Source organism: Bradysia coprophila, unplaced genomic scaffold, assembly GCF_014529535.1.
Source record: "Bradysia coprophila strain Holo2 unplaced genomic scaffold, BU_Bcop_v1 contig_561, whole genome shotgun sequence".
Lineage (NCBI taxonomy): Eukaryota > Metazoa > Arthropoda > Insecta > Diptera > Sciaridae > Bradysia > Bradysia coprophila.
The window spans coordinates 2,328,912-2,352,349 of NW_023503807.1; the positions used below are offsets into that span (position 1 = coordinate 2,328,912).

General features: G+C 34.1%; 1 protein-coding gene across 1 annotated transcript in view; it reads right to left on the reverse strand.

Moving 5' to 3' along the window:
- Positions 1 to 18,381, reverse strand: part of LOC119083137 (zinc finger protein ush) — a 109,999-nt gene extending 91,618 nt beyond the window's left edge. Inside the window, exon 1 of the mRNA XM_037192776.1 lies at positions 17,489 to 18,381. Coding sequence (XP_037048671.1) covers positions 17,489 to 17,531 — 43 coding nt within the window. The 5' untranslated portion in view covers positions 17,532 to 18,381. The remainder of the gene's footprint in view (positions 1 to 17,488) is intronic.
- Positions 18,382 to 23,438: the final 5,057 nt, after the last annotated feature.

The window sequence follows — 23,438 nt, forward strand, 5'->3', positions numbered from 1 at the left end:
TATAACGCGAACCAAGTCACTATATACATATAGCGCCCGCATTATTCCGATATATATTCGAAAATAATAAAAAAAATGTTTTTTTTGCACACTATCTTTGCTATATTTCCGGTATTGGATAAGCAATTGAAAATAATTACTTAGAGTTCGTCGAATAATTCTAAAGTGAATGCAAATGACGTCTTATCGCTGGTTGGTTTTAATTTTTTGTCACCTTTGTTTAAAAATACAAACGTCGCACATTTGACGATGGCCTCTATATAATTCACTATACGTACAAAGACCGTTCCACTGAAACCTTCAACTTGAGCGTTAAAATGATGGTTTGCAGATAACATTAGACCGGTAAGTTTTAGTTTTAGAATAACGATGATGGGGTTACGATTCAGTTCTCCTTTGAGTTTTTTTTGATTATTTAGTTTGAAGTGATTTTGTCACCTCACAAACCTATAGACTTTTATGGCTGTAACTTATGGTTAGGACTGGAGAGGAGATATTTAAACAGTTTGAGAGCATCGACAAGGTAAAACGGTAGAATGGCAGTTCTGCGTTTTACCAGTTGTACCAACAGTTATTTAACTTAACCCACTTGGAGAAATCTGTGCAGATTACATAAATTTACACAATCTGCAAAGTGGGATAGGCAGACCCACAAACTAATTTTTCCTTTAAAAGTAACACATTTTTACAAGTTTTAATGGTTTTCCCGAAAAAAAAAGATTTTCCGCCTAAATGTAGGCTACAAATTTGCAAAGGGTCCTTTGCTATTAAATTGATCATCATACCCGTTCCAAACGTAATGTTTCTCACGCATGTGCATGAGGCGACTCTGAGTCAAAATAGATCTACAATTTCACATGTAAGGCAACAAGAATATTCCTAACATAATTATCGAAATTGTCACTTCTTTTGATACACATTCAACAGATTGATGCAAAATATTTTACGTCATCAGATTTGATATTCCTTACAAAAAACATCATCTTAGTATGGGCCATTACCTATTTCTGTCGCCGTTTTCGATATAACTGGGAGCTGCGGGAAACGATTGGTTTGATAAGTAACTTCTATTGAATTTTATTCAACACATGACTCGATGAAGGTTTTCTAGGAAAGCGCCTGACATGTTTTTGGTAAATTGCGTGGTCATCGCGCAATCTACCTTTGTCAAATTTAATCCTATTTCCCAGATCTAATCCATCAAGCTATGTGTTGAATGGAGTTCAACAGAAACTTTACTAGCTTCACTAATATGACGGAAATTCAATTCATAAACCGATCGTTTACCGCTGCTCCCAGGGAAGTGTAGAATGTCTAGGGTTCCCATTCGTCCTCTTTTTAGAGGACATGTCCTCTTTTTTCATCTCGTTCTTCTTTTTTACAAAAATTCTAAGAACATCCCTTTTTTGAAGAAGACGTCGTCTTTGTCCTCTTGTTTCATCTCTTCTTATTTAAGTAAATTTAATGCAACTCATACCTAAAGAACGAAAAATTCCGCTGCGCGGATTTAACTAATAATCTTCTCTGTCAGAGAATCTCTGAACGGTAATACAACGAAAACTTCATCACAAAAAGAAATTTGGCTCGCTCCGCTCGCATTCTTTACCACCTCATTTTTTCATACATTAAAATATAAGTTAGTCATTTTACAAGAACAGCGTAGCGTTGTGTGAGATACCAAAGATCACGCAAGGATAAGGTAAAACGAAGTCTGTATTCAAGTAATATGGAGTGGATGTTATCACTGAGAAGGAATCCAAAAGAATATCAGGAAGATTTCAATGCATATTGTACGCAGAATTTTTTGTTTTTAGCATGAACTGGTGTAAATTACACAATAGTTGCACAAAGAGCATGTACAGTTGCTGTAATTCCGTGTCAGAAATTCACTTTTCGTCCTCTTTTTGAATGACAAGGCGTCCTCTTTTTTGATGCAAAAATGTCCTCTTTTTCAAAATTGAAAAATGGGAACCCTAAGAATGTCGAGACGTTAAGCAGAAAATTTGAATTTTTGTAGATTTCTCTTTGAAACAGCCATATTTTTCGACAGAACAAATCTTTTGGTTTTAGTTTCAAATTTAGAAAATCTTCGAGAATTCCAAATTACCAGCCGTTTCATTCCGAATAAAGTCAGCCGAAACATTTTACATTTCTTATCATAACCGTCTATTTCTAACCGCAATGTTCATGTTCTCTATTACAGTTAAAATATCGCAAACTGAACGAACGGCACATTATTGAAGAAATGACAAATTTAACGGTGGTGGTGTAAAGTACGATGAGTCATGAAAGTGAATACCGCTCACACTTACATTATCATCAATAATTTCACATAAATATAAATCAGAAATTAATAGCAAATTCAAGACTCTTGTTATCCATTTAGTTTATTTATTCGAAATTTTTTTTTCCGTCTTCCTTCTTCATCGGTTGCCTTCTAGTTCATGATCAATATAAAATAAAGAAACAATATGCTCCTATTGGACGGTGCCGGTGGAAGTGACATTATTTGTTTACGAAAAAGGCCTTCAAAATGAAAATGAAAAATATTTTGTGTGATAAAAATTGATAAAAATAAAATGACCATTAACTTGCTGAGTTCTGAAGTTCCATTAACAGTATATATATATGGAAAAAAGATGATAATAATTGTTTTGTCTACAGTTGAAATCTTCGATGTCTATGCCCTCGGGAGATTTATTCTAAAATATAAGCAATTTATAAAATAGATAACTGAAATAACCAGATTTTTATACAGAAAATTTTCTGTAATCTAAGAGATTTCCAAGCCGCGTAATTAAAATAATATTTCTTTATTATGTTGTTGTCGATTGCCACATTATTTTTATAACATTTCAAAGTCGAAGATTTGAACGCGATTTTACACATTTCTTTATTATTTACAATAGTTATTTATGCAACTCGACGTGATACATGTGTCATTCGATACAGGGCCTATTATTTGGGAATCGATTTTGGGAATATTTGGGAATTTTGGGAATATTTGAGAATATTTGGGAATTTTGGGAATATTTGGGAATATTTGGGAATATTTGGGAATTTTGGGAATATTTGGGAATTTTGGGAATATTTGGGAATATTTGGGAATTTTGGGAATATTTGAGAATATTTGGGAATTTTCGGAATTTTTGGAAATATTTGGGAATATTTGGGAATTTTGGGAATATTTGAGAATATTTGGGAATTTTGGGAATTTTTGGAAATATTTGCGAATTTTTGGGAATATTTAGGAATTAATTCCAAAAAATTGATCCTTTTGAATATATTCTGCCAAAATGTTAGGTTTCTTTTTTTGTATTGTTATCAACCAGGCTTTATGAGTCGTGTCTAAATGCCACTGACATTTAATGACATCCATCAGAAGTTTTTTTTAGAGTTTTTTTGAATTTCGACTGACCGAAATCAGCCCCATTTTTTCGGAACTTTCTTATCTGTAGTGGTAGTATATAAGAAAGTCCCGGAAAAAATAGCGCTGATTTCGGTCAGTCGAAATTCAAAAGAAAGCTAAGAGTAGCTGTTCACGAGTGACTTAGGAATATCCAGCGACATTACAGCAGGTATTTTCTATCGTATACATTTCTTCAATCTTCTACTTCCCAAATATTCCCAAAAATTCCCAAATATTCCCAAATATTCCCAAAAATTTGGAACCTCGGACGTAATGTGCTTGACGTGATTAGGCAATGTCAATGCATATTCCTTATGAACAAAGTGTTATTTTCATTACACTTAACACTTAAATCTTTTGGGGTTCCTCCATCGGCTTAAAACAGGTCATTTTGTGTATTAAAATATTTATAAGGATAATATCCACTGATCGTTCAAATATTTAAAGAGTAGTTCCTGAGTGAAAAGTCATCTGCGTCTCTACAGACGACTTCTTCACTTCAGTTTAATATTTGGGAATATTTGGGAATATTTGGGAATATTTGAGAATATTTGAGAATATTTGAGAATATTTGGGAATTTTGGGAATTTTGGGAATTTTGGGAATTAATTCCCAAATAATAGGCCCTGCATTCGAAGCCGCAAGTGTGATAATAAACATCGTGAGCCTAAAAAAACATTTGAATGTCCATAGGTTCAAAAAAAGCTTATTACAACCCTAGGGATGAAAAATAAATTGACTTCAAGCTCAAAAGTATGTAAAATTCCCATTACAGAACTCGGGATGAAAAGATGAAAAGTTTCGTTTACTTGTGTTTATTGACCTCGGCTCTGCCTCGGATCCACAAAATTCTCACGATAAGTCTATTTTTCACCTTTTCATCTCTTGTTATGTAAATAACTCGACGTGTTACATTCAACGATTTTCTCTCAAAAAAAGTCAACAAATGTTTTACTTTTCGTTGCTGAGTTGAGAAAAAAATGTATTTATACACAACCATCGCACCACACCATAAGAGATCCATCCATATATACATATAATATACATTTTTGAGAAATCCAAGAATCGCTCATAATCAGTTTTAATGTCAGAGTTATAAATGTGTTTTCAATAATAAAAGGAATTAAAATTATTTTGAATTTTGTTTTGTTTCATTTGTTCTTGATAAGCAAATTGATTACAAAAAAACAACGGTTCGTTTTTAGAGAGAGAACGACATTATTGTGCAAGTTGATCGTTGCCATAAGAGATTGTTGAACCGTAAGTGGTATATATGGGGATGAAGTAAATAAAATTTGGCAAAATATCGTCGGTTATATACAACAGATGGATTGTAAATTGAAGGTTTTTTGTTCTGAATAATTATTGATCATGACTAAGTACTTCAGATGGTTGCTAGGAATCTCGCGCCGCGTCATTCACAATAATTCACATTTTGACACATTTTGTATAAGGAAGATGTCACTTTGTGAATTATTGTGAATGACGCGGCGCGAGATTCCTTAACACCCTTCAGATGTTGCTCATTATTACAAGTAGTCATTGACACTAGGTAGAATAGTACGAATCGAAAATTTTTGGAGGTTGGAGTTAGAAGAGGTTTATTTTGAAATTAATGTCACTTTTGCATTGAGATTCATTTTTAAAACCAATGAAACTACCAATGGAATATTAATTTAGAGTTCATTTTTTATGCTTTTGTTTCCCTTCGAGTCGACCTAGGGAAAACCAGAAAATTGGTTTAAGTTTTGAAAAACATGTAAAGCATTACAGAACTCGGAAAAAAATTTGAAATCGGCTTCGCCTCGGATCAACAAACTTCACACTAAAACTGTGAATTTATACTTTTCATCTTTGCATGTAAATAACTGTTATTGCCTACCCCATGCGAAAGTTGACCATTACGCAGCAGTTCGTTCACTGCGAAAGTCATCGATTACATGAATAATATTTTCGGTTCATTTTACGTAAATTTCATTGTAATAATCAACTTTTGCACAAGACAAACAATAAACCAATACATTGGATGCTGCTACGCAATTCATTAATTCGGAAACATCTTTACTTCCTTCGGTACTGTTTTTCGGCAAGTGTAGTTTCATGCTTCGCCTTCGACTCTACCTTTATCAAAAAGACAGTTACCGAAGCTTGTAAAAACTAATGAAATATTTTTTTTTCATAATTATCACATTTTCTCGTGGTTATTGACCTCGGATTCGCCTCGGATCAAGAAAATTCACACGAAAACTCGACTTTTCAACTTTTCCGTCCTTTTGACGTAAATATCTATTGAATCAAACATTTTTGCTTGTGAAAGAGAAGTGAATAGTTAGCGATTATGGCATGTCACGCTATACAGAATCAAGGTGGCGGGACATTTCCACACCGTCAATATCGTCAGGAACGATATTATCGTTTTTTTGGACGATACTATCGTCTAAAAAACGATACTATCGTCTAAAAAACGATACTATCGTCTAAAAAACGATACTATCGTCTAAAAAACGATACTATCGTCTAAAAAACGATACTATCGTCTAAAAAACGATACTATCGTCTAAAAAACGATACTATCGTCTAAAAAACGATACTATCGTCTAAAAAACGATACTATCGTCTAAAAAACGATAATATCGTTTTTAGACGATAGTATCGTCCAAAAAAACGATATTATCGCAAAAAAAATTTTATTCAGGACGATAATATCGTCTAAATTGAAAAATTCTAAAATATTGTCTGGACGATAGTATCGTTTTCTTGTCGATATTATCGTTCAAAAAACGATATTATCGTTTTCTGGACGATATTACCGTTCTAGAAAGTCTAATGGATATTTTCGTTTTCTGTACGATAATATCGTCCAAAACGATAATATCGTCCTGGGCGATACTATCGTTTTCTTAAACGATAATATCGTCCAGGACGATACTATCGTTTTCTTAAACGATAATATCGTCCAGGACGATACTATCGTTTTCTTAAACGATAATATCGTCCAGGACGATACTATCGTTTTCTTAAACGATAATATCGTCCAGGACGATACTATCGTTTTCTTAAACGATAATATCGTCCAGGACGATACTATCGTTTAAAAAACGATAATATCGCCCAGGACGATATTATCGTTTAGTTTTGGGTGGTAATATTGTCCAGGACTCAATCTTACTCAGAGGTGCAGCAAGAACCGAATTCTCTTCCAAAATATCGAAAAACAATTGTCAGAGGAAATCACCTACACATCAGTGTTTAAAAAAGGCGTTTAGTTCGTCCCTAAATAATTCATCTTTTTACGTAATGAATACCAACTTTGATTGTACATAAAAAGCGTTTTAACACGCCGAGCGATCCGGCCCATTGCCCCGGAGCGAAGCGGAGGGCCGCAATGCGAGCCGGGCGCCGGAACGGTGTCGGAACTTAGGAGTTAATTATTTTTTCCTCGCATCGTCTCATAATTAGTCTGTGTAATTTTTCTATTATAAAATTTAAATTTACGGAACCAAGTGAACCAATTTTTAATATATATTTGCCGTCTATAAAAAGGTGTTTATCTACAAGATTTTGTGTTTCGTCTTCAACAACCATCCAGAAGGATAATATCGCCCAGGACGATATTATCGTCTAGAATTTTTATTTTAAATAAATTAAAAACGATATTATCGTCCTGGACGATATTATCGTCTCAAATTTAAAAAAATAAATTAATTAAAAACGATACGTCCAGAACGATATTATCGTCCCAAAAATTATCGCCCAGGACGATAATATCGTCCAAAATAACGATAAATTTGTTCAGAAAAAGAAAATAACGATAATATCGTCCAGCGGATATTTTCATCCAGGACGATATTATCGTCTAAAAAACGATATTATCGTCCAAAAAAATTTCATCCAGGACGATAATATCGTCTAAAATTATAAATTTTAAAATATTTTCAGGACGATATTATCGTTTAAAAAAATCGTCCTGGATGAAATTTTTTTGACGATAATATCGTTTTTTAGACGATAGTATCGTCTAAAAAACGATAATATCGTTCCTGACGATATTGACCGTGTAGTAATGTCGCCTCATCAGAATCAAGCGGATATTATTGTCATTACAGAAATGAAATTTTCAACCATAAAATCCGCTGATGGTAAGACAGAACTTTGTTTATTATACGAACAAAAGTGGATTACCAACCAAAGTTTCAATCAACGTTTCAGTGAGTATATGCTGCTGGCAACATAATGCTCTTCTCTCTCTGTGTGTTATCATCCACTATAATTTAAAACGCTATCAGCACCGATGATATTTAAATATTTTATTTTAAAAATAAATTATCTTAGTAATAAATACAAAGTTACAATAAAACCAGCCCATAACGACAGAACATAATAAAGAAAAATAAAAAAAAAACTTGAAATTTCATTCCATCATTCGGAATTGCATAAATATAAGCATTTTTAAAACCACACACAATCTCGTTAAGTATATTTCGAAAAGATTATTCTGAAAGAATTTACCATTAAAATAAAAAAAAAAATTCAAATGATAATCTTATCTAATGCTAAGTGGTCTCCTTTGATCAAAATTTAAGAAAGGTCGAATGTTAAGAAGATTTAAGTTTATAAAAGAATTGATAAGTAAGAGAGATTATAATTTTGTGTATGTTCCTGATAATTGAGGTTTTTTTTGGGAAAATTTTTTTAATAAACAAAGAGACGTTTTATAACGAACCATATTTCGTAGAAGAAAAATTATATTTAAACAGGATATAAAAACAAATGTGAATTCTGATTATTGGTCTTTGTATTTTGTGATCATGTATTCGCCACCGACGAGTCACGTTTTGATTTTTTTTTAAATTCGAATATCTACGTATGTAATTCTTAATCTATTGAAAGCTGGGCCATATTGCCATTTCGGTTAATTAAAAAACAATGTTATGACAGATTAAATTTCGTAGGAGATTAAACGTTAAGCAAATAAATCAACAGAAAAATTGCGAATTTTTATGTTGATCTTATTCAGGTTAGAGAATTATTATAAGGGAATATGACCCTCAATTATTAGCAACTATTTACTTGGCACAACAATTTTGTTAAGTTTTTTATAATAATCATTTGACAGGACAGTCATTCCGTTGACAGGAACAATAAGTTCTAATTATTACGAAGAATTGTTGTTAAACTTGACCGCAAATAACCTCGCATTTCGTAAATAATTTGGTTTTTCTTAGGGTCGAAATTTGCTGACACACCTATGCCTCGAAAATTGATTTGTTGTCTTGCGGTTAGAAAATGCATCATTACTGTCTTGCTCAAAACCGGTTTTTCGCATATTCTGGTCACAAGACAACAAAGTACCGTAATGTCTTATTTGGAATTTTTTATTGAGGCGTGTATGATGCATTCCTCGCATTCGGCTCAGGATACAACCTCCACACCTCACAACTAAAACATTGCTAACGCCGACCCGTACGAAACACCTATTCGTATCAAAAGCCTTTACTGTGAAACTCTTCATTTCTTTTACTTCATTTTCTTCTCTGCTGAAAAACTATTCTTCCTTTTAAATCACTTACATTATCCACTCTTTGCCTTGTTATCATATACAATTAAATTGCCGGAGGCAATATAGACAGCCCCGTACGAAGTCAACTTTCATAAATTTAAACAGCTATATACCGCTATATTTACCTATATTTTCCTATAAATAAACATTTCACAGATGAATATGCTATTATATAGCTCTATATGCCTGTATATAGCTCAATATAGCTGTATATAGGTATATATAGATGTCCGTATATGGAATCCCTGAAACCCCACACACATAACAAATTATTTCCATGTTAACAGAAACACTCTAAGTACCATTTTTCCCAAGATATATCACTTTTATTAAAATCCAATATGGCCACCGGCAGCCATTTTGTTAGGAGACCGGAAATTTTACCGACGCTTTACATTCGTTAATACCTTTCAAACAAAAAAAAATTCATGAAATTCGGTCAAAATTTACTCGAGATATTGACAAAATACTCCACGTTCACTGTACGGCCGAGTAGCCAGATAAGAGCTCACTCCAAGAGACCTAGCTCACGCTGCGGAGAACATAATTTCAAAAACTTTTTTTTTCCCTGATTGGTACGGTCAACACCTATCTAATAAAGCTAAAACAGACGAAATATGTTGAAATGTGGCCGACTTACAAGCAAAAACTGCTTGCCGCCCTGTGCCTGTTTCACACCAAGGGGTCTAACTCACGAGTCGGTCATCCAATTTCCATAAACTTTTTTTTTGTCGATCGGTATTGTAAATACCTTTTATTTGACGTATCAGGTACAAGTGTAACGTTTCATTGTCCGGAGATATCGTCGAAAAACACTTAGGCATTTATTGGGCCCCAGCTCCGGAGAGGTCGATCCCAAATCACCCATCTTCGAACTTAGCCTGTCTTTTGACATTACCAAACGGGAAAAAAAAGAATTTTCAAAATCGGATGCGTTTTACTCAAGTTATCGTGCAGACGGACAGACGGACATTTTTTTTCCACTGATTTGGCATCTCTAGACAACCACAATAGGTTTCCCCTTACTCAGGGAGTCCAATTCGACGTGTTACGGACGTATGCGTAAACGCATAAGACCCCAGTACTTCGTACGGGTCTAAAAATGTCCCAGCAAGACTATGTACCATTAACTTTCAAAAGCATGTAAAATTGGGAATAAAAAAATTTAAAAGTCTCTTTTTCGTGTGATTCTTGACCACAGCTTCGCCTCGGATCAACCAAGTTCACACAACAACTCGACGTTTCAACTTTTCATCCCTCGTCAATTGTCATGTAATGTCTTCGTTCAAACTGATCGAATTTGGTTTATACCCCCATTTTTAACTGATAGCAAAGTTAAAATGGCTATACATCTGCTACAGACAACGAAGTCAGAAATAAGCGTACTGCTCTGGCCAATAAACATCTTTTGCAGATATGGTTGCCGTGTATGAAAGGCTCAAAGTTTACGATTCCTGGACTTATTGGGATGAAATACACAAAATAGCGAGGAACGCAATTGGTTGACTCTATATTATAAAAGAGACGAGATCGGGACATACATGTTAAACATTCTATGAATCCTACATTTTGTTTGATTTAATCTTGGGAAGTATGTTCACTTATTAAGTGAACAGTTCCCAAGATTACCTGCTTGGGAAGTATGTTCACTTATTAAGTGAACAGTTCCCAAGAATAACTTAATAAGCGGTTTTTCAACAGAATATTTTAGGAGTGATAGAAAGTCTTAAGAGACTGTATGAACGTGACCCAAAAAAATAATTGGCTCTGCTAGAAAAACAATCTTTCCTTGTTTCGAATTGACAGTAAATTTTCAGCCACAAGAACTTCAACACCGATATTTTAAACAGGTTATTGCCTCCGTTGAAAACTCCACAAAAGCTTGTCATTCAGCGCACGAAAACATATTCGACTCGAAATTGATTCTAATCGCTCAATTCGATATTGAAGAGTCACCGATCATCGATCATAAAAATTTGAAAAGAAAAGAAATTCTAAACCGCCATAAACATTTTATTACCAAAATTTCGGCGCAGCCACACACATTCTATCACCAGCAAATGAATAGTAAATATTATGGGAACATAACCCAATATCTACATAAATGGTGAGTTACAAACGTATAATTCCGCAATTTCGAAAACAGAGCTAAGGTTAAGACCTCACCAAAATATTACATACAATCATCCGACCACACATAAAATGCGAAATGTTTTTTTTTCTTGTAGGAGACTAAGAGAGAGAAATTTTATATTTTTATTTTGGTTGGAATAAAAGTTTTATTTCAACAAAATTCCAACTTTTTTACACAAAACTTGATTGATAAAGATCAAGAGAACAAGTTTGACACGATCGTATGGTATATAAATTGCGTATAGAGTGACGAATGTGATAATTTGTTTCAAATCGATGTATAATGATGAATTTAATTTGTTTTCGACTACATCGGTCAGGAGACATACTACTAAGAATCGGAAGTATTTATTCAGTCACTAAAGTACAAAATATTATCGAGATAGGGAGAGAAGAGACTTTGTGTCAAAATTTTACTGCACATCTAAATGAGAGTTGGTGTGATCTATAAATATCTATTCTCAATTCTAACGAAATGGACTTATTAATACACCTAGATAAGACCATTTGATTAGTGTTAATCGAATGCTATATTGCCAACCTTGGCGCCAACTTTCAAAAAGTTTTTGTTTTTATCATATGAATCGAACCGCAGGCTCTTATAGATAATTATGGTGCAACACATCTAAAATGTGAGATCGTAACAGTTTCAATGAGATTAGAAACAATTCAGTGCTTACACCATACACCTAACTGTAATCCTTGCTATTTGCACGTCATTTCCCAAATAAAATTCAATTCAAAGGGAGAATTTATAGTGGGTGGTAATTAGCGAATACCAGGGTGGATTCCACAACGATCGCTCAACAACATCAGTTGTTTAGCATCAGGCAGATCATGGAGAAATGCAGAGAGTTCAATGTTGCTCTACACTATTTGTTTGTTGATTTTGAAACGGCATATGACAGGGTTTTTCGGAGGAAACTATGGAATGCGATGGTGGAACTTGGCTACCCCAAAAAACTTATTCATTTGGTTAGAATGACTCTGTGAGAGCCAAGAGCCAGAATTCGAAACAATCTATCTGATACCTTTGAAGCCTTGGAAGGACTTAGACAAGGCGATGGACTGGCAGCTCTATTCTTCAACATTGTTCTTGAGAAGGTGATAAGAGAGAGAGAGAGCGACGTGGAAACCAGCGGTACAATCTTCAGAAAGTTGAGTCAGTTGTTAGGATATGCTGATGACCTAGACTTAATTGGACGGAATATTGACATCGTTAAAGAGAATTTAGCGAAAACTGAAGATAGGGGTGCTGAGTTCGGTCTCAAGGTCAGTGAGAGAAAAACCAAGTACATGACAACTTCATTGGAGATACGCTGGAGGTGAATGGAAAACACTTCGAGACTGTCGACACCTTTATTTACCTTGGGTCGCTGGTCAATAGTGATAATAGCATCGGAGAGGAAATGAGTAGAAGGGTAACGCAGGAGTTACTACAGTCTTCGGTCAAAAACACTCAACCGCAACCTTAAGTGCGAATTGTACAGATCGCTGATTCGACCAGTCGTAGCACATGGATCGGAAGCTTGGTGCATGACACAAAAGTGACGAACAGACACTTTTGGTTTTTGAAAGGAGAATTCTTCGATCAATTTTTGGAGGTGTCAATGTGAACGGCAACTGGAGAAGAAGATACAACCATGAGCTGTATCAGCTTTACAAGGAGCCTGATATAGTCGAATTCATCAAAATCAATCGATTGAGATGGCTCGGTCATGTACAAAGAATGAACGAGGAACGTGTGTCACTGAAACTGCAAAATACAAATCCCGATGGAAGACGCAGATCAGGAAGACCAAGAGCGAAAGAGACGCAATTGAGTCTGATCTAAAAGTACTAAGAGTGAGCGACTGGAGAACGTTGGCGCGGAATAGGTCCGATTGGAGAAGATTGCTGGAAGAGGCCAAAACCAATAGTAGGTTGTAGTGCCCGCCTAAGTAAGTAAGTAAGTGGGTGATTAGTGAATGTTAGGGGAAAAGGGTCAGTTACGAGCCCCCTGTTTTTATCGCTTTCAAGCACACATTAATGTGAAGCGATTCTGTCTTTCAGTGCTCGTTAGTGGCAATGGATTCGTAACAAACCGGTTTACCCCATGAGTTTTTGGTTGAGCGTTAAAAATAGTACAATTTACCAATATTTTAACGGTCATCCCAGTAAAGATAATCGCTCAAATTCGATTCCCAATTATAATCTAGTCAAAAAAGGATAGCTGTCCATGAAAAGTCCGTTTGTCTTTCTATTTAATGCAAATTGTGTCTCATACTGATTGTGATACTTCGAAATATTTTTACAAAAAAAAAATGTTTCTCCTGAGTTCATTGACCGCTATATTTATATTGTTGTGATTCAAGTTAGCTATTATCGCCCACGTTCTCTTATTATCGTTCCTCTACTTGCGGAGAAATATATTTCATTTTTAGGTCTCTTTTCCATAAGTTATCTGGTAACCGATCGCTCATAGCAGACATTGCAATTTGAAAGTTTGGTAGTTGTTGGTAGTTGGAACCCCAAATTATTTAGCAGCAAAGATGTTTCTTACTCGAGAGATGCACACCGACTGATGAAATTATTCGGCCTGCTGGTCTATTTATAAACCAGAGTGGTAGTTCACTACCAAAGTGGTAGTTCACTACCAAAGTGGTAGTTCACTACCAAAGTGGTAGTTCACTACCGAAGTGGTAGTTCACTACCAAAGTGGTAGTTCACTACCAAAGTGGTAGTTCACTACCAAAGTGGTAGTTGACTACCAAAGTGGTAGTTGACTACCAAAGTGGTAGTTGACTAGCTAGTAGTAAACAGAAATTAAATTATTTGCAATCCAAAAAATGTCGTTGAACGTAAACCAATTTTCAGTTAATTGTTTGCTTCCATTATTATCGCCTTGCATGCGACTGGAATTTATTGAAATTTTTCGAATTCAAACCTCAAATATTAATCGACCATAAATTATGTTTATGATCAATGAGAGTGGTAAAGTAGCTACTAACTTTAAATTTATTCCATTCATTCGTTCAATCGTTGACGAGAGAAAAAAAACTTTAGCTCAATAAAAGCAAAAAATTTTTTTTTCTTTCTTCAAAGTCATAAGCTTTTCAATAGCACACACTACAAGAAACGAGTTAAGACCAACACATTTGAATCACTTTTAATAGAAATATTTATACGAAAATGTGACATTGTTTAATGCATTATAAACTAAACATATTATAAAAAGGCGACAACTTTTGATAAAGATCTTGAGTACAATATGCTAATTAGAAATGCTTTTGTTTCACATTGTATATAATGCTATGAGTATGGTAAATATGTGTGTGCTGGGCCGTACAGTAGATTTTATTTTAAATATTTTTATGTTCAAATGTTTAGTAGTATTTTAGACTTGTTTCGTTATTTTTTTTCTTTTCTTTTTATTATGCAACTGAACTTAAATGAAAAAAAAAAGTCTTTTAATCCAAATAAATTTTTGCCGTGTAAGAAATATACCTTTTCTCTTCTTCGTCGTCGTCGTCGCTGCTTGTTTTTTTCACTTCTCTTCATCAAGTTTAATTAAGATATATTTTAATGTCTTTACTTTGAACGAAATAAACAATCGTTGATTCAAGGAAATTGCATGTTTCTTGTAAAATGATCGCATCCGATAATAAAATTTCGAATACATTTTCAGTTTGGTTGCATGGAGTAAATCAAAAAGTGCGATATTGCTGCTTTGAAACACAGACGAATGATCTCACATCGAATTATATTTTATTGAGTTGTGTTGTTGGTGGTGTACATAAGAAAGACGATCAAATCTGTGTGTTGGGTTGAAAAAAGACGGTAACAACTGTGGTACTCACAGACAGCTTAACCGGCGGATTGATTTTATAAATTCTTCGATAGAATTCGTAAAGCTACACCACTTCAGATTCTTATCTCAAATGCAAATATTCTCCGAAACTCCAACTGATTATCGTAGAATTTTGCATGCACATTTGAGGGTAACAAAGTCCAGAACAGTGAAGACAACACAGTCATCGCTAAGTAATGGTTTGATTCCACAGTAGAGTTCTAAGTAAATCAAGAAATGTTTAGATATCTCTGGACTCCTATAGCCTTTAATCAATGCCCACTAACAGTTATGTTTTGTTGGCGTCTCTTTGCAGTTTTCTTTAGCATAATTGTCCTAAAAGTGTCAAGTTATCTTTGTAGGAGCACCATCAATGAGAGGATACATAATTGATTGCAATTTCAATAGTCCTCTGTCTAACACCTCTGCTGTCTAAAATATTTAAAATATCTCGGCTCGGTACATAACTTTCAAATCGTCAAAATAAACATTTTGGACAGAGGTGCATACGCTATTCTATCTTCCGAGAACAGATGTATCGATAGGAACAGTTTTTCAGTAGAGGGATAAATGACTAGAGGGTCTGATAAAAACGTTTATCGGACATTGCTGGGGTAATAATCTCTTTTATAGCGATAATTCAGCTTTAACTAATGAAGTAAAGGACTCAAAGACGAAATAAAGAAAAGTTTGAACGAAAGAAGGAAAAGATTAAATGACATCATGGTACGAAAGGTTGATAAAATGGGAACAAGTTGCGTTGTAATATTGAATTCAGGGCATATTTTTGGTAACTTTTTTAGAAATTTCTACCAAAATTTCCAAAAAATTGCCAAAAATTTCCAAAAACTGAGATCGTCCAAAAACCGAATTTTTCCATAATTTCGAACAGTTTCGGCAACTCATGAGTTCAGCCTTGTGTTTTAGCCGGCCCTCAATGATTTTGGTTGATTCTTGACACTATCAGCTTTCAAATGAAGTCTAGTATGATTAATTTGATAGATGAGAGCGTCAGTAAGCAAAAAAAATCATTTAGAGGCTAAGACACTAAACTGTTCGAAATTGTGGAAAAATTTGATGTTTGGACGATCTCAGTTTTTGGAAATTTTTGGCAATTTTTTGGAAATTTCGGTAGAAATTTCCAAAAAAATTACCAAAAATAGGCCCTGATTGAATTAGAACTGGTCAACGCCAACCTTATAGAAACTGAAAGACATTTGCTGTCAACAACGACAATAATAAGCGATGTACTCCGGCTGTTCTTATCTTACATACCGAAATGAATGTTAACAATATTGAAGTAGTAGATTTTGTATCAAACAACAATTGTGACAGTTGGGATCAAAAGTCTGTCTATTTCATCTGTCAATGTGACGTTTAAAACGTCAAACCAATTTTTTATGTAAAATGGTCACAAAATCGTTTATTTTTCCTCAATGCAATTACAATCGCTAAATCAAACTGGTGTGCATACGTTATTTTGCACCACCCAGTTCGTTTTAGCGATTGTAATGGAATAGAATTAAGAAAAAATTACCGATTTTGTGAAAATTTCACATAAAAAATTTTGTTTGACGTTTTAAACGTCACTTTGGCAGATGGAATAGACCGACTTTTGATCCCAACTGTCACAATTAGATAATTTACGCAAAAGAAGTAAGAGATTTTATTGATTTTGTTGCCATACTGTTGAAGTTTCCAAACGGTTAATGAAGATCAAATTAACGGACTTAATTGTCAGTTCTCAGTAAATACAAAATTTCAGCACGAAGATTCGATCATCTTGTTATCAGTTACCATCTTACAGGTTAACAACGGGTAATGACCAAAATAAGCGATATTTTCGGCTTGGCGTAGTCTTTTATGGTGAAATCTGTGTATGAGCGAATGACGTAACAGATTTTTTTAACAAACACTAGCCGATATTAAAGAGAAAATAAGTAACAGACTAAATCGTTGAATGACGTTTGACAGTTTCTATAAGGTTAAATCATTAATTTAAACGTTCACTAGGAGAAAATTGTATTTTGGTGAAGAAAATTGATCAAAATATTAACAAAATTTCGCATCATCAACTGCTATGTTGTTGGTGTTTGCACTTTGAACGCTACACACGCCGGTTTTATAACCTGTCACATACGGCTGTTCATCTGTTATCGATAACAACGACAAAAATAATGACAAGCTCTGGGTAATATGGTCCTTTATCTATAAAATGGATGTTAAAAAAATTGAAGTACAAGATTCGAAATCAACAGATTCAAAATGCTTTGATCGATGGAAGTAATAGACCAGATAACAATACTGGTCATATGCTTGCCGTCTGTAACAGAATAATAATAACAACTCGAAGCGAATCAGATGCGATAAATAAACGGAAGATATATGATAAACATACTGGAACTGAAATAAAAACAATGAAAGCGTCCGAATACATCATTCAAGTTGATTGTAATTATTGAAACACTATACGCTAGATTACCGGAGAAATAAATAGCGATAAAAAAACGATAAAAAAACGATAATCGAAATAAATATCAGAAACAATTTTACATACTTTTCAATAGTGGTTTGGGATTTGACTGTTTCCTTCGGGACATGTTGCTCAGCAAAATCCGTAATCATCAAAACAAGTTATCGAAGCCCACATATGTATATGAAGCACATAGAAATTTAGTTATTGAACTTTGAAAAGCACTGGCAAATGGACATGGAATTTTTAACTTTGAATTACGTTCCACTGTTTTTGTTGTTTGTACTTAATATTTAGACATATTTTTCCAAACAATAGATAATATTCAAATTTTTGATATTAAACTTGTTTTATGCTATCTCTCGGTTTTTTTTTTCTTTATTTATTATTATTTCAAATATATTTTAAACGACACAACATTTATACTATTTATACGAAGTAGGTAGATATTACGGCGATAATATTCAATTTATTTATTTATTTGCATAATGCACAACATTTATAGTATCTATGCCAAAGAACGTGTTGTTAACTTAGAATGGACACCGACAGTATGTACTCAAAAAAATGTTTTTTTTTTTTATTTTTAAATTCAATAAAAATTAAATTTAAATCATAAGTCTATAGAAGAAGTGTCAACCATAATTTTGCATGTTTACCGCCTCTTTTAAATATAAACAATACAAAACGAGATGCTCAAATCGAACAAATTAGTGTTATATTATGTGACTCAACTCAACGTTTCATTTAAAACAAAAACAAAACAAACAAAAAAACTTGCAGCAGAACGACAATCATCTCTCGTCCATAAAAAATTAAATGTAAAAATTCAATCAAAATATCAAATTCGAAACAAAAAAACTAAACAACAAAATTACAATCAAATGCCGAACACACACTTTCTGAAGTATAAAATTGTCTCTTAAAATTTCTTGTCGATTTATTTTTCCAACGAGCTGTATCTTCAGTGACCACCACAGCATAACTGAAGAGCTGACTGATTTCTGTTTGGATACGGAATTCTATTCTCTGTTCCAATGTTTAATTCAATAAGTGTTCGTTTCGATGTGTGAGTGGTTTTTCATGAGGAAAAAACTACATGTTTATACAGAAACAAAATACGATTTTTTTTTTCATTGATAAGGATCAAGTGAATGAAATGAATAAATTTTAAGATCTTCGGATAGGTTTGAGCGAAAGAGACAGTTATACGCAGTGAAATACGTTCGCTCAGTTATAGGATGATACGAAAGGGCGCAATGTTGAATGCAATTTAAAACAACCACACGTTGTGTAATTTACGAAGGAATACGGGTGATGAACTTTTGAAACAAATGGATTAATTGGAATAAATGTTGCCCACATTAACAGATCTGTTCCAAGGATACTTCAGCTGTCAAAACGTCATCCATAGAGATATAACCAAAAAAATATTGTTGACGAAAAGCGTTGAGGTTATGGCTCTGTGGATGCTCTCGTTCGTTTACGGATTGTCAAAAATCGTTTTTACAGTACAATGGAGAAGACCCATACATCATGTACAAATAACTGTACCTTTACAAGTAACCTTACATAATTTTTCGTTAAGTTGTGTTTAACCTCAATCTTTTGACGTATTCAATTCATTCGTTCAAATTTGACCTATCTGACAGCTTTCGTAATGTGTCACTTTTCAAATAGCCTGGAACATGATGTATGCCCTATATTTGTTTAGAGCCAAACCACATCGAAACTTTTTGTCGTGAAGTGACAGTTTTGACATTGACATTTTTGATGTTGTCATTATTGACATTTGAAAATTTTTGTCATAACCTCAATTGAAAATGTGAACTGAACACAAAACTTGTCTTTAAACAATTAATTTTGAATAATATTACAGTGTTATCGTATCCCTATTGTAATATTTACGATAATACTGTAATATTATTCAAAATTAATTGTTTTAAGACAAGTTTTGTGTTCAGTTGACGTTTTAAATTGAGGTTATGACGAAATTTTTCAGACTTGAAAAATGACAACGTCAAAAATGTCAATGTCAAAACTGTCACTTCACGACAGAAAATTTCGATATGGTTTGACTCTTAGTCAGTTTGGATCAAAAGCCAGTCTTTTCCATCTGTCTATCTGTCAAAGTGACGTTCTTCTATTAGAATTGAGAAAAAATATACGATTTTCTGACTACTTCGAATATTTTCTGTTCGTTTGGCGTTTAAAACGTCACTTTGACCAATGGAAAATGACTGACGTTTGATTTTGATCCAAACTGACACTCTACATCGAAAAGTAGAATATTTCACCGAAAGAGCACCTAGACATCCGCCACCGTGACTTGCCAATCACCCTGTATCAAACTACAGCAAAGAGAGTTTACTCACTCTGCATAATCCATGTTCCATTGTGCATTGTCTGATTATGTCGGCAATAATACCAATACACATTAACACACCCATGAAAATAAAACGACTCAGAACGATTTATTCAAAAGATAAGGATTCGGGTTTTACATCGGATTTTAAGCATGCGCATTCCATTTCTCACCACGTGTGGCGTTTATATTATTTTGACTATAAAACGCATCAATATAATATTATACACCTAATGATGTCATATAGACATACCTACACGGTAGAGGTTTACCTCTATAAAATCATTTTAATAAAAATATTGTTACTCATTTTGTTGCCGTTGTTGAGGTGATGTTTGGTTCAAATTATGTGTTTAAACATATTACACATTTAAATACCGCGACTACACAGAGAGGTGGTAGAGGTGTCGCTAGGTTCATCAATTCAAATGAGTCGACAGAAGAAGAAGAAAACAAAAACTGGTTGAACAATAAATTTTTGGAATTATTTTTTTCTCCTCTGTTTATCAATGATTTTTTAATGGATTAAGAGCTCTTTGTGAGGTTTCTGTGCATTTTGTATCAGATATACCTTTATATTGCGTTCATAGCATTTCATACACAGTCGAATGTCGAGATTTCAACGATTATCACAGTTTATAATAAGTGATATGTATACAGTTGTTATACAAAGACGACTGTGTCATCTGTTATCGACAGTGGTGATAAAAATTAGCGATTGGCTCTTTGGTATTTTGCCTTGATATGACAAATTGGATGTTAAGTGAACGCTAATGAAACGAGAGCTTCATGAAGAGATTTTAGGCAGCAACTGGTGAAGACTTACACGTAAATAAATTGTATCAATCGGGTGAACATGCTTACATCAAACGAAGTAATAGATTCAACAATTATATTTGTAATATGCCCATCGTCTGAGAAAGGTTAAATTTGACGATGTAATCAACTTTAACAAATATCATCAACTCCAAAAGGAAATCTGGATGGCTGGTCTTGTCCACGAATTATCGGCATGGAACCTCCCTTTTCATATGACTCGGTTTGTTTTACAAAGCACCTTTATCATTGCTTGAAGTGTGAGATTGGGAAGTTGCAAAAATTTGAACACAATTGTAACAGATTTCGATAGACAGGTTTCTATAGTCCATTTATTGTCAATTATTCGAAGATAAAAAAAATTTGCAGAGATCACGTATGCTTAAGTCAACATCATAAATTGTGCATAGCTAAAAGATGAATCATGTATGGGTGTGTGTGTCAGTGTCATGTAACAAGGTATGACGAATACATTGACTACAAGTTCTAAGTAGATATCAATGGGATTATATATATATAAATGACACGATTCATGTGGCATATCAATAGATCAATACAACTGTGCGTGCTCTGAAAGCTTGCGATGGTGGAATCTGACTCAAAAATGATAGAAGAGTAGCAGAGACAATGAATTTGAATGAATTTTAACTAAGCATTTCGATGCCCTTTTTGATATTTTTGGATATTATTAGTCAGCTCGGAGCCCTGAACAAGGTTCTACAAACATTTTTGATTTTCATCCGTACCGTCGGTGACATTGGTGCATAGCCCATCCTGTCTACAGAGAGAGTGGTGGAAAGCTGGTTGTGGTTGCAATCGATAGTACCTGAAATTCTAATAACAATTGTACAAAAATTTGGTACCCTAAGTGCAAGTGAAGCTGGCAGAGACATACTAAAGTTGAAAAAACGTGATTTTCAAACAGTCATAGAGGCGTAGATACTTGAGGAATGAAGCTAACAAATAGTTCTAGCAGTAGAGCAACATTACCTTTACCAATGACCAACATATTTTTTTTGGAGACCAACTACATAGAGGCCGACAGTAGCTCAAAGTTTTTCCCTCATATTTGGTAAAATTTGCAGGTTTCAAAGGTACCTGAGACGCACTTATTAAAAAAAAAATTAATTTAAATGGTTAATTCTGAAATGCTGGAAGTCTCAGCTGTCCATCGACACCACACATGCAATGACTCATGTCAACAGTGTCGATATGTTGGATGGATAAGTAAAATGTGTCCTTCTCCAGCGAAATTTTGTGCATGATTGGCTATGCACCAATGTCACCGACGGTACGGATGAAAATAAAAATTTTTGTGGAACCTTCTTCAGGGCTCGGATTTGACTAATAATATCCAAAAATATCAAAAGTGCATCGAAATTCTCAGTTAAAATTCATTCAACCGCACCGTGATGGGCCACCATTCTACTTGAAGATTCTTATCAGATTGCTGCTACTACACAAAACAATTGATTGAAGTCATTTCAACCGTGAATGTGCTAACAAATAGTCGTAAGGCAAATTATTTAAAGCACACGAGGTATAACATTTCGTCAAGAAAACGACAGCTTAACAAATTACAGGTTCTGGTATTCGTTAGCAATTTCAACGAAAACTGTAAGCTCGTTTTTTCGGTTAAAACAAAATGAATCCGCTAGGTGACACCACTTTATCAACGTAAGCTCTTTAACGCCTGTTAAAGAGACCAACATTTTTAAAATTTGATTTTTGTATTTAAAAGGAGGAAGGCATTTAAAGACATGAAAATAAATGTGTAAGGGTGTGGATGCAGTAGATTGCAGGTACTGTTACTTTCAATAAGCGTCCTTTCGAGACAGACTATTACTGAAAATGGAGGAAAGATTTGGTTGAAGTTTGTTGATAATTCTTATGTGTTATCTAATATTCGTCCGGATTGTTGCATATTTGGTTCTGTTCCTCTTATTTTCAGCACAACACACATCGCTATATAGTCTACGAAAATGTGAATCGTGCCTTCAGTAGCACTAGACGTATACTGTGTACGTATATACGTATATACGAGAGAGCACCGTTTTGAATTTCGTAACGTGTAACAATGCAATATGTAACGTATCATTTCGTATATTATATTGTTAGATATTGATGTCGTCAGATAGTTCGTTTCAACTGGGGGGCCTGACGCAACTATAAGGTAGCATTGTTGAATGGAAAATTTTTATTAGCAACTGCCTCTGCTAGAGATGTGTTTGTGTTGCTTGTTGCAAACGAACACTAGGTAATAGAAAACGACAAAGCATGGTAATAATTATCGGTTTTTTCTTCTTTCTGCGTCAGCCAATTAAACGTTCAGTTTTTAATACTTAAAGAGAAAACAAGCTGAACAACTGCAAGGCTGTATACTTTGGGGAGGTCACGCAGACCGCCATTTTATTAGATACGCGGGAACACACCACTTCTGATGATTTTACATGTAAAAAAATTCACCACATCATCAAGACGACTAGAATCATCAGAGTAGGTGAATTTTTATATGAAATCGGCCATTTTATCATCAACTGTGGTGTGTAACCCGCGTATCTGTATCTGCGTGACCTCCCCAAAGTATACAGCCTTGCAGTTGTTCAGCTTGTTTTCTCTTTAAGTATTAAAATTTAAAGCAAAATATAGGAGCGGAATTTTGCCCTTTAAACAATTTAATGTAATTCGGCACGTACACACATTGTTTGTGTGGAGAAAAAGTAGACGCAACGATTACGCTTCATTGTTAATCGAACTGGCAAGATAATAATTTTTCTTTGCGTGGATGCTTTATATGACAGACTTAAAATTAATTTAGTTCGAAGGATTCACCGATTTTCAAGAGTTTAATTT